Below are 12,312 nucleotides of genomic sequence, written 5' to 3'. Positions count from 1 at the left end.
TTACGTATTTAGGAGTTAATTTGTCGATAATCATGCTCGGTCGGTCGGTTTTCCACCGTGGTCCAGGTTTTGCGTTAAAGCCGGAGATCACACAATGCCAGGCCGGGGCTGGCCGGCTGAATGGTTTGGCCCCGTACCGGAGCACGTTAATGCGCCTGAGTGCACTTTCGGAGTGTGATTGGCAAACTTATGGCATAATAACTAGCCTTAGTGTACGACTCTCATTAGCCATATTTATTGCAATGTTTCCATTATTTATACACGAATGTGTGCGATCGAGAGCAAGGTGAATAAATTTCGCATCAGCAGTTCATAGGAACTGTAAAATAATTTGCTGTATATGTTAGGATGTTTATAAATTGTACATTAAAAATATTTGCACTATAAGAAATTCTAATCTTGACCTTGTCTTAATGTATTTCATCTTTAAAAAAAATATGATTTTAAAGGAATTGGTATTCTAATTGAGTTATATCCAGCGAATCATTGAGTGTAAAAACATCTTACATGGTCCGTCCAGCCATGCCACACGATTTGCATGCACGCTCTAAAAGGATTTGCCTATTCACTTGATCATTCCATTACACCGGCCCCGGCACTCGGGAAGATTCGGTCGCGTTAGACCGTCGCGGTAGGCCTTTTACAGCAATGGAATTGCTGTTTGCAATAATTAAAACATTTTACTGAAGCTAAGCCGGTGGATTCGTGTGGAGCTTTTATCCTGCACAGGGACAGGGTGTTACCAGCAGGAAGCGCATAACCTAAGCGTACGCTTATCCACGACTCTTATACTTCCCAATGCAGCTCGGGCCCGGTACCGTCCGACATTCAGAAGCACCTCACTTGCCAGCCGAGTGTCAGCTTGTGCCAATAAAATGTATGATTAGTGTATGGCCGGCTAATGGATCCAGACGCATTTGTGGCTTCTCGATACGGTCCGGGTGCCCGGTCCGGGTCTGCCGGTGGATGGTGACGGTTTGGTGGTTAAAAATGCCCCCAGAGTTGATATTAAATCGAAGACGGAGGGCAAGCGAGTGTGAAAGTGAACGTATTCCCTTCAAACTGGAGACACTGCTAAAGATAACACGTGTTAACACTCGTCTGGACGAACCAACTGTCGGTTGGAGAGGTGAGAAATTCTTTGTAAGATTATCGCAAGAAGCTAGCAAACATTTTAACTGCTTTAGATAGCTTGGCGTGCCGGCGGTACGATTTGGTACGATCGAGCTGATGTTGTTGCACACCGGTAAAAGAAAAAAAACCCCGTTAAAAGGATCATAATTGTATCGGGGAGCGGAAAAGCCCGTGAAGCCCTTGGTAGAGGGTGTTAAATTAGGTGATAAATAGTCGTAAACTTTGGAGAAAATGTTTATTACGTAAACATGTTTCCATTCGTGTGGTTGTAATTTTTTTTTGGCGTCTTAAGCGTTCATTTTTATTTTCCAAATCGCACGTTTGTTGAAACATAAAACTGAGCGTCGGCTCAAAACGTAGTTTAAATTGTTAAATATTCATTTCGGCAGCGTAGCATGAAGTTGATTTTTTTATTGAATCGATCAGATCTTTCTCATGTTTCATAAAGTTTTCGATAAATGTATCCATATCGTTGTTAAAACGGTTGATTGTTGTTACACTTGTATTTAATCCATTTTCTGTGCCAATTGTTAACTCTTGCATGATATTTCACAACTTACAACACTTGCGTTAAGTTCTTTCGGTGGCGCCTTCGTTTAGACACTCCCTCAGACACTTTCGTACGTGTTATTTTCGTACGCGTTACTTGGCGGCACGAGTTGCTCCTCGAGATTCCCAGGGGTCAGTCGTGTTTGTCGATGGCGCACGAATTTCTTGTCCCAGCTGCCCATCATAACGACGCAACAGCACCACAATGGTGCGGTATGGACGAATTTGGTAGTGCGGCTGGTGTAACAGTGCCTTCCGCCGAACAGTATCTTCTCTTGGTGCTAAAGTCATACGTCAGCACCTCCTACGACGCTGCACCACCATTAGGCCGGCTTTGGCACCTAGCACTGACAGTCCGGCGGTTCCCTCTTCGGCGGTAAACCACATATGGTAAATGGCCAATTCGGCTGGCAGTTTCGAAAACCAAAAAAAAAAAATGCTTCCAGTCACACCAAACTCACGGCGCAGTGCAGTGTCGTGGCTTTGGTATAGCTTCGATTGCACTCGCGTGTGCTCATGTCTACGGTTCCGTTAAGGAATTAATCATAGGCGTCGGGGCGGCGTCTGTAATCGTTCTTTTATTTCTTCCATCGAGGTTCACGCGGTACGCGGACCAATGCCGAATGCCGAGTAAGCTGTAGCTGCACTTTGTCAACCCGCGAAAGGGTGCATCGAACGTAACACGTCGTCGGATCACGATCTTGATCCGAAAAAAGAATTCCCGGCAAAAAGACACCCGCCAAATGTTTCAAAAAAACCCAACCGCCCGCAATCGTAATCGGTTTAATTTTAATATTAAATCCTATGCAAATATTCTTTGGTGTGCAGCCGCAACCAAAACACCGGCCGACGGCAACTTCTTTGCCAGCCGTGGAAACTAAAGATTTTCGACAAATGGAAGGATGTAGCAATGTTGTTATTTTTTCCCCCCAACCAAATATAGACGAAAACGAGCGGTTTGGCCGCTTTCTTCCCCTTTTTGTAAGCGTTATGTCGAATTGTTTTTGCACCCAATCACGAGCCAATTGATTATTCAGTAGGAACCGGCGGGTGCGAAATCGGACGCAGTGTCCTGCTCGTATGTACTTGTACTACGGGGTGCGAAAGCAAAATTCGATCTATTTCCATTCCGGGAGCGGTCCAGGTTGAGCAACGATCGTGAGGAGTAGACAAATCGTGCCCAATCGGGTGACGTTCTCACCTTTGCACCGTGCCAGCTTTTAATTCCCCCGGAGCAGCAGCGGAGAAGCGCCGCCGGCTGCTCAGTTGGCGGCTGGTGGTGGCTTATTAATTGAGATGTTTTTTTGTTGCTGCTCTTGTGGGTGACATTTCTGCCTTTGCGACTGGTTGCGATTGCTGGTCGTGAGTTGAGGTTATAATCGGGCGGTATCGAGTGTCATTCGTTTCGGGCGCTAAGGGGATGTTTTGAACACATTAATGCTCGCCGCAATTCGAGTAAGGCGGCTGGTGCGTAAGGCTGGTAGCTGGATGGTGGTTGGATGGATTAGGTTTCCCGAACATGGTTATGACCTTTCACGAAACGGGAGCTATTTTGCGCCAACGGTATATCTCTATACATTCGTTTGATAAAGGGTAAGTACTTCTTTTTCATGCCTGATTTTAGATAAGAAATTTTGCCAACTCTTTTAAGCTGCTTGTTTGGATAAATAATATTTAATGAAATGAAAACTATGTTATTAATGTATATTTAAGACAAGGTTTAATCAAATGTCATGGTTGAAATTAATGAAACAAAAGAATGTGTACAGATGCATTAACCATTAATAAAACCCAAGATATATACAAATTTCCTCAAGAAGGGTAATGAACTCGATGGTGTATGCCGAAGTTCAAACCCAGAACAACAATATTGATTACGATCGGTCGCGATCTGTTTGTGACGCGCCCGCAATGCTGTTCACCAGTAACCACGGAAGCGTTTTAAGTCCTATACGCACCCGTACATGCGTACCGAGCGAAACATAAGAAAAGCAGTACCGTGAGGAGGGAATCTTAAGAGGAAGTACATAAATTGTTGCATTGTGTTCAACCATGTGAAACATCGCCAATGTTGATTGATCCTGGATCGTTTGATCCACCCCAATACCACCAGCACCACCACCATCAGCGTTTGTTGTCGTATCATTCGATCGAAGTCATTCTTCGACACTCCCTATGTTGCGGCTTTGGCGCACCATAATGCTCCCGCGTGCAGTGTCGCCAACCGAGCGGGCTCTGCGGGCGGTGAACCGCATCGAAGGGCGCGACCGCTGTGTGGCGAATTCTTGCCTCGACAATGGTACCGTCGTCATGATCGGCCAGCATCAAGGTACGAGCTTTGCGTGCGGTTATTGAATTATTTATAACATTATGGAATGATGAACGCGACGCGATGAATATGAACCGATCCGCGTGGGGAATCGAGCAGGCCACAGGTAGAGGGGGCGATTGGAAACTGAATTATGCGCTGGGAAAATGCAACTTGAGCGATTGAACAATAGGATAAGAAGTTGTACGAATCTTAGCGAAGAGGCGCACCACAAATGTGAGCAATAAACGATCAAACGATGTAGAAGCAATGAACGATCTATAGATAATGAAGTATTATAAATCACGTTCACCAAACAAACAGTACTTATACATTTCCTTTTCTTACTTTTATCAGAGTCTCCTTAACTGATGTGTTTAGCCTTAGCTTAACTTAAAGTTGGTTTAAAATGAATCTTTGCATACACTGTTTGTAAGTAAAAGTAATAAAATAATGCAATACAGAAAGGAAAATGGTTTGACGATAGCAGTGTGCTGAACTCGTCGATCATACAATCTGGAAAATACATTCCACAAATATGTCACATGACATACTTTGCAGGCCGGGAATAGTTCACACACAAGATGGATCGGTGCCTTATTGGACGAAATTCCAGAGAACCTTTTGGTCGGGTACCGGGCTCGAACGCACCGGAGAAACTCGACCGTTTAATGCCTTGTTTTGTGGCTCGTTTCCTTCATTCCAGCATGCAACGGCAGCCCGGTGCGGTAGCATCCAATTAGGGAAACCATGAAACAACATCGCACACCAGCATTCGCACGGGAACGAGTTTTCCCGCGCAAAACCTCATCAATATTCTGAGCCAGACGTCTTTCGCTTACGGTTCACGCATTTCTAGCTCGCGCACCGGTTCGGCGGTTGACGGCGGTAAAGTTGATCGGTTTGAAGTATGTCCAAACAAAACAAACACGCTGGCAAACGGTTGGGCAGCAAACGGGGATTGTACGGTTTTCCCATCGATTGCTACCGGGCGTCTTGAAATGCAGCAGAATTCCAGTTTTTCCGCTCAGCGGTGGTGTGAAGCCTTCCAGCGGCATCAGCGGAATCGACTTGACGCGAGATCGCATTGGCAAACAGGGAAGGATGTATGTGCAGGCTACTATCATCGATGACGAATCAAACAAGTTGTTTCGTTTTGATTCGGACTGCGTTACCTAAAATAATAAGAAGTTTTTCCTTTGCGGCCACACGATGGAGGCAAGGTGGATCGAGGATTTCTGACGAAAAGAAGCGTGAGAACATTTTGATCGATTGTGTGCAATAGTTACGTGGATTAATTCTTACAATTGTTTAAAAAAATCTGAACTAATTTTGGTGAGCGATGTAAAAACGAGTAAAGATGAGTAAATGATGATGAATATACCTTCAGTTTAATGATTAATTACTGTTCCGTAAAAAGCAACCATATCGGGAAAGACCTTGGCAAAGTTCTCTAAAAATATAAATCCTAGCTTTTGATTAGATAAAAAGCTTATAACTGCCTAAAATAACTCTGTTTATTGATAATTAATTTAATTGAAATGTTAATTAATACGTGGAACTAAAGCGAATTTTTCTTTCTTTAAAATTTAATTCAAAATTAAATTAAAATTTTTCAATATAAAATTCAAATATTATATACTACATTATTAATATTACATTATTTCAATACCACTTCGTCAAACAAACACAGATAGCTTACCATTTTATTAATTGGTTTATCAAATTTTCTTTCGATTTTAAATAAACTTTGGTGTAGTATTCTGTATAAAACATGTGATTTTTACTATTTTCAACTCTATCTTATTATGCAATTGTGAAGGCACAATTGTACTAGGACATTGATTTACTCTTGTGTATAAAGTGCACCATTTGTATAATATTGTCTGCCCTTTGCGCTATAAACTTTACATACAGTAGGGATCTTGTTTTTTCTACTCTCGATCTCAGCCTTAACGTACGCAACCCGAAACAAAGACAAAAAGGCTGGCCAATTTGTGTGGGACTTAAAAACTAGCAGAAACTAGACCTTTACACGTTCATGGCTTTCATTTTACAATTAAATACTGTTGCAACAATATATGCTTCTACAGTGATTAAGCGTGAAGCGGAGATTATACATATAGAGGAGAGAGACATAAAGTCTAGCTTAAATAGTTTTTATATTGCTTGTTTTTATTTTTACAACGTGTGTTTTATTTCACTTTTTCGTCTCTGGAATGTGCCCGTATGGAAGTTGAATAGAATCGTGTTAAAGATTAAATTAAATAGTATATGTATACGTTTTTTTATAAAATGTCTTCCGTCAGTGATAACAACATTTTGTTTGTTGTTGTTTGTTTTATAGTTGCCATGGATAGTTTTTATATGGTGTAATTTATTTCTTGTTGTGAAACTCTTTTTATGATCTCTTTTAAAAACGTGTTCAAGTTTGGTTTAATGACTTCAATACTTCATGATATTGGTTGCGCTTGGTATTCACTAAGTGCGTTATGTTTACAGACGTATTCTAAAGCTCTGTATATTGAAGTTAAATACGAAAAGAAAAACTTAAACCAAAGAAAAAAGCCCAATCTGGTCAGTTTGAATAATTTGGAATGCATAAACAGACAATGTATGGTTTCGCGTGCTGGACCAACCTGCACATTGCAAAACCATGCACATGCTTATGAGGGAAGTCTGTTTGCGAAAGATGACCAAATCCGTATAGCTCTCTCAGTGAAAGGTTGAAAATGGCAAATCTTGAGATTGACTTTATGATAATGCAATCATGCCGCAACATTGAGCTACCGATTTGGCCGACCACCACAGGCAGTTGATCGCAGTTCGGTTGCAAACACGTTAAAGTCGCTGACGTAAATTACATTGCAGGCAAGGAAACCGGCTAAGTGGTTGGTTATAAAGAAACGATGGTCTGATTAAAGAGATTTCGGTAGGAATTTTACTGATTTACAAGCAAAACAAACAAAAATGAAGTGAAACAGATCAAGAATTCATGAAGCAAATAAGTAAACATTGTAAATAATATCCACAAATCCACTTTGTGAACAATGGCGACTGATATCGAACATACATCAAAGTGCGATAGTTTTGTTGAGTTGTTGAGGTTGGCACCATTTTATGAAGCAAACAACCACCAAGCAACAGGTGCTTGGTCACTGTTTCGTTCCGCTTCGTTACGCTTCGGTAAATGCTGTTAGTAACGCCTACCCACGTGCTGAAACTATCCGCAACACACACGTTCCATTCTCCGTTGATTTGTGCTGTGCCTTTTACAAGACTCTGCTATTAATCATCACAAAGCACTGGTGCAATTGTCCACCGCACAATTGCCGTCGGAAGCGAAACGCGAAAAAAGAAAATCAAAACAAAACCAACAATTTACCTTAGATCCAACCGCAATTGGCACGTTGCAGTTTACTAATGATTCAGGGTGGGAGGTAAAGTACCCCCGTTCGGTTATATGGGGTGGCTCAGAATTATGGGGGTGGCTATCCCTACCAATGGCACTCCCAGATGCTGTGGCAGGTAGGTAGGAAATAGGCAACAGAGGTTACTATTCGATCTGGCTGGTAGACCAGCTCGATCCGTTGGCGACAATGTGCGCGTCGTTCCACGTGCTGAGATGCATTATGCAATGCACCGGCAGCTCGTTGCAGCGACGTCCAGCCATCCAGGGGTAACAAGAGGTGGAAGTTATGCATAAACTATAACGAACGAATTGAAATGCTAGCAGGTCCAAAAATGGTACCATAACTGACTGGAAATGGAGTCATCGCGATAAGCCATGAAGTATTGGGTGTAAACGGGAATTAATGTGCGTGATTCATGTGGATTGTTCTAGCACACTGCACGGTGCAAGCAGCAGCACAATAAAGCATATCTAATATTTCATGCGGGAATTGTTTGTGCTTGAGTTGTGGCATTAATTCTAACGGCTACCAATTTGGCAAGCAATACTGATCCAATTAGACTGTGTGTTTTTTTGTAGTGCGCCACGAAACTTATGATGCTAAATGACAATGAGAATTTCATGACCAGCTTCCCCCTCTTTTACCATGCAAACCTTTGAGAGGCCAGAGAGCCTGAAGATCTGCAATGGCACATTAAGAGATTCTACGTGTGAAATAAGGGGCGAGAATAAGCTCCTGCTATCGGTTATGGCAATAAACTTCAATCCTTTTAAACGTGATCGATGGCGCTCCGCGCGAAGGATGATCATTGCGTGGAAAAAAGCTGCCCACTTTGTTAAAGCTGACATAAATCAACCTGACTCATCTACCGGCGGCACGACGAAACGAGTGTGACAAATAGCCAATTAAGAATTATCATGATTATTAGAAACCGTGAATTTGCATGCACAACTGTGTGCGGAAGTTATCCAACTCGTGACAGATTAGTCGAGCTTTGTAAATAGCTTTAGCATGCTTCGTGACCTAATTCAAATAAAGGTGCTACATTTAAGCCACTGCTTCATCCTTCCCATGCTGCTGATAAACTAATTAAACACAAGCAAAGCCCACCAAAGCGTATAGGAGCGTTTCTGCCCAAAACACAAGACACAGAAGGTGGATAAGAAATTGAAAAATCATGGCAAATGGTTTTTATGGAAGTCACGGTAAGCCTGTGCCGGACGTTACTCAAAATAATTCGACCAGGCGGCCCAGTTTTGATGTCTCGATGTGCATTAATACACCGAACGTGGTTCAATCGTGCCGGGGTCGTTAATATCCGAGCGCCAGCCATATGCTTTTCCTAACTAATATGACACGGTGAGAATAAATTACTGGGACATTCATTGACACTTGGGCTACCTTAAGCTTACATTCGTTTAGACCTAAGCGTAAATAAACAAATATGAACAAACTGGGGAACTTGGTGCAGCACTACCGTTGGGGGTCGTCAGGCGACCTTCAGGCCGGGTTATAGATACAGTTCGAGTGCCGTCTGCTCGTTGAAGCCTGTGTGCAGCAGATCGTTGAATGGGTTCAACGAATCCAGATGGCTAAGCGGGCTCAGACATGGCTCGGACAGTTGTAACGAATCCGCATCCGATTCTAGGAACAATCCAAACTCTAGACCATCGTTCGGCACCACCGACTGACTGTTGGTGCAGGCAAAGTTGTGGGATTTAAGTACGCCCGGTCCAACACCCGCGGTCAGTGGGCTGAGACACGGCTCGGACAGTATGAGTGAGTCGTTATCCGACTCCAGCACGGAGCAGAGATCTACATCCATGCCGAGCGGATCCGGACGGGTTGGGTCCGGCAGTAAACTGGGCGCTGTTAGCTGGATATTATCATCTATCCTTTCCAACGTCGGTGAGGTGGTGGTAGTTTTTCGCCCATTGCTGCCTGATGCTCCCCGCGTTCTAGGGTTGTTTGGGGTGGAACTTGGAGGGGTAGATTTCTTGGAGCGACTGTTGCCGGACGGTGCCGTTCGTTTATTTGAAGATCGCTTCCGAGGACTGCTGGATGAGGTGGGGCCGGATTGTTGAGAGTTGTTTTTGGAAGACGCTGGCGACGGTTTAGGATCGATGGGTGGTCGCGCCGGCGATACGGCAGGCGACGATGAGATGTACCCCGGAGTTCCTGTGGGGTATCCACCACCTTCCAGCAGTAGTAATCCTTTTTGCATCACTTCTCGCTCTATCTCGTTATGATTAATCATATCAAGTTCGTTGTTGTTTTCGAGTGTTCCTGTCGTTCCGTGCAGCATATCGCTTAATATTCGGATGTACTTCATCGCTAGCCGCAAGGTGGTGATCTTGGTAAGCTTCTCGCTCGATGCTGCACTGCCGTTGCACTGGGGTGAACTGACGGGGGAGCTAGTACCGCTCGTTCCAGCCACCGCTACCGGAACAGCACGTCGCAGATTCTCGAACGCACTGTTGATCTCCCGCATTCGGCTACGCTCCCGGGCGTTGGCCGTTTTCCGCCGGTACTTGCTGAGGGGAGCCGCTTTGGGTTTAGGTTTTTCCTTTGGCGTTGCCTTCTCTTTTGTGGTGGTCGTTGCCTTACTGACGTTTGCAATGTCCTGGGTGGTACGACGCGACTGTCTCTGACGGAGGGAATACTTTTCGTCTTTTTTTATTTCGGACACCAGAGATCCGGCACCGTCCGCTGTCATAGAGAGTCCGACGTAACTGGTGCCGTTGTGATTATTATTGGCATCGGCCATCGACGCTTCCATCGATGGTTGCTGGTTGAACGTGATCGCACTGATCGACTCGATATTGTTGTGACGCATCGTGATCCTTTGTATTCCCTTTCAGTAGCGGAAGAAATATATTCTGCGAAAGAAATATAAAGGAAGGGAAAAATGTCAATATAAAAACCAATTTATTAAATTATATCTTCATTCGTCTTTATTCACATAACAAGTTTGACTTCATTTTTAACAAAGAACTTTAGACTTTCATTATATGTTCTTTTGACTATTTACAGCTCATTTTTAAGAACAATCTTTTGTTTCCAAAATGATATAAAACATTCGAAGCATTCTGTAAATTCCTATCTGATTCCTATACTGTTTGCAACACGAGAAATGAAATTTAGGAATAAAAAATCTCATCATCTCAAAGCAAGAATACAAACCCCTTTTTTTTACTTCTAACAATCGTTTGGGAACTATTTGGAAAAAGGGCTCCATTGTGTGGCGCATTCAAATTCTTGCCCTATCGACCGCTTGTCCCGTGACGCCAATACCGTAGCCCTTGCGTGACAAATGGGTTTCTCCCGTACCGTGCAGCAAAAATGTTCGATCTGAGCAACTTGTAAATCATCAGTAACAATTGCCGTTTCTTAATCCGGTTGCCGATGGGAGCTGCTTTTTTTTGTTTGTGTCTTTTCTTATCCACTCTGCCTTCGCATGGACACTTTCTCGTGATGAATTATGAAGCCATGAAAAAGGGGACGCATGTGCGCCTGTGTAGCTGCCGCGTTTCGAATGCCATTTAGTGGTCCCATAATCGGCCCCTGATGGACTGGTTGTTTTGGGCTTAAAACCCGCTGCTGACACTTGACACTCGCCGATATGATCGACCAGCTCCGTACGGCCTGTGGCCGCAAAGCGGAAGGACCGATGGTAGGCAAACAAAGTTCAACGGGGCCACAAAGATTAATGACTATTGACATCGGGAGGTCACCTACTGCACATGGCTTCGCATCGCCAGGATGGCTCTCGTGCGGAGTATCGTTTTATCGTTTCGCATTGCTTACAGATTATGAATTTTGCGTTGATGCTGTCGATCGAGAAAAAGATTGGGCAGTGGCAGTGATCACTGTTGGATAAAATCACCTTACCCGGTTTAATTACTTCCAGAGACGAGATGTAATGTGAGCCACCGAGGTTTGACCGATGAAGTCGAGGGACAGGTCGCTCATATTCAGTCATTAACCTTGGATTTTCTGGCACACCATAAAACAATTCATCTCTGTACTTTTGCCTCATCAGTAGCCTGAACAAAGACATCACCGCAGCTTAATACCCAATTCCGCAGACTTTAAAATATAGGATACCAGTGTTGGATAGTGAATTGGAAGAATAAAAGTTTTTTTCAGCAAATAAAGAAAAGATTAAAAAATTTAGGAGAACAATTTCTTAAACGTATTTGCATACACTAGATCTTCATGTTCCGAAACCATCTAATAATGGGAGGTAAGCGAGCTAAAATAAGACCTGCATTTGTACACTTTGAACAATCGCTGAACAAAGCGGTTTGCGGTTACTTTCGCTTTGTTTCACCGTTCAAACAAAAAGCCACACAAAGGCCCCAAAGGTACAAGATGGAGATCGGTGTCGTGCTGTGATGACGCGACAAATTAAGATCCGCTATCGTCGGTGGCTCTGCGAGACGGAACCATCAATTGCGGGCACGCACACTGTGTGGCTTGGTGTGGAGAAAGAAAACAGCTCAACTAATAACTGGCCGTCCCATTTTTTTTGCCATGAGTGATGCCAAAACAGCGACGCAGAATACAAGCATCCAGTGTTGTGGTTTTTGCCTGTCCTGTGGGGCCGTACCTTGACGCCCTCTATTCGAGGACCGCATCGTTCGTTTGGGGGTCGATTGAAGTGTCGAAGCAAAAGACGTCAGTAAGGAACCGAAGCAGCATGAATTTGGGGCTCGTGTAACAGGGGATGAATAAAGTAGCCGGAGAGAGGGTTTCTATTTGCCTGGCGAAGGTGAACAATACAAAGCAACTTAACCTTCGCGGGGAGGTTCGGACTCTCTGGCTACGAAAATGGAGGCAGGACTTGGACAGTGCTTGTTTGAAGTGTTTTGGGACATTTCGCACACGTGAGTCGCATGAAAGTGA

At 43.8% G+C, this 12,312-nt stretch overlaps 1 protein-coding gene across 1 annotated transcript; it reads right to left on the bottom strand.

The window, feature by feature from the left end:
* Window positions 1-8,914: 8,914 nt before the first annotated feature.
* On the bottom strand, window positions 8,915-10,243 carry LOC128296719 (helix-loop-helix protein delilah). The gene has a single exon (XM_053032196.1). It carries the CDS (start codon window positions 10,238-10,240, stop codon window positions 8,915-8,917), a length of 1,326 nt encoding a protein of 441 aa, XP_052888156.1. The 5' UTR covers window positions 10,241-10,243.
* Between the last annotated feature and the right edge of the window lie 2,069 nt (window positions 10,244-12,312).

Source organism: Anopheles moucheti, chromosome 2, assembly GCF_943734755.1.
Source record: "Anopheles moucheti chromosome 2, idAnoMoucSN_F20_07, whole genome shotgun sequence".
NCBI classification, from domain to species: Eukaryota; Metazoa; Arthropoda; class Insecta; order Diptera; family Culicidae; genus Anopheles; species Anopheles moucheti.
Note: the sequence above shows the minus strand (reverse complement) of the source record. Positions and strands in the feature narration are given on the sequence as shown.

Excerpts from the sequence above, each read along its gene's own strand:
- LOC128296719 (XM_053032196.1), bottom strand. The coding sequence starts at position 10,240 with ATGCGTCACAACAATATCGAGTCGATCAGTGCGATCACGTTCAACCAG.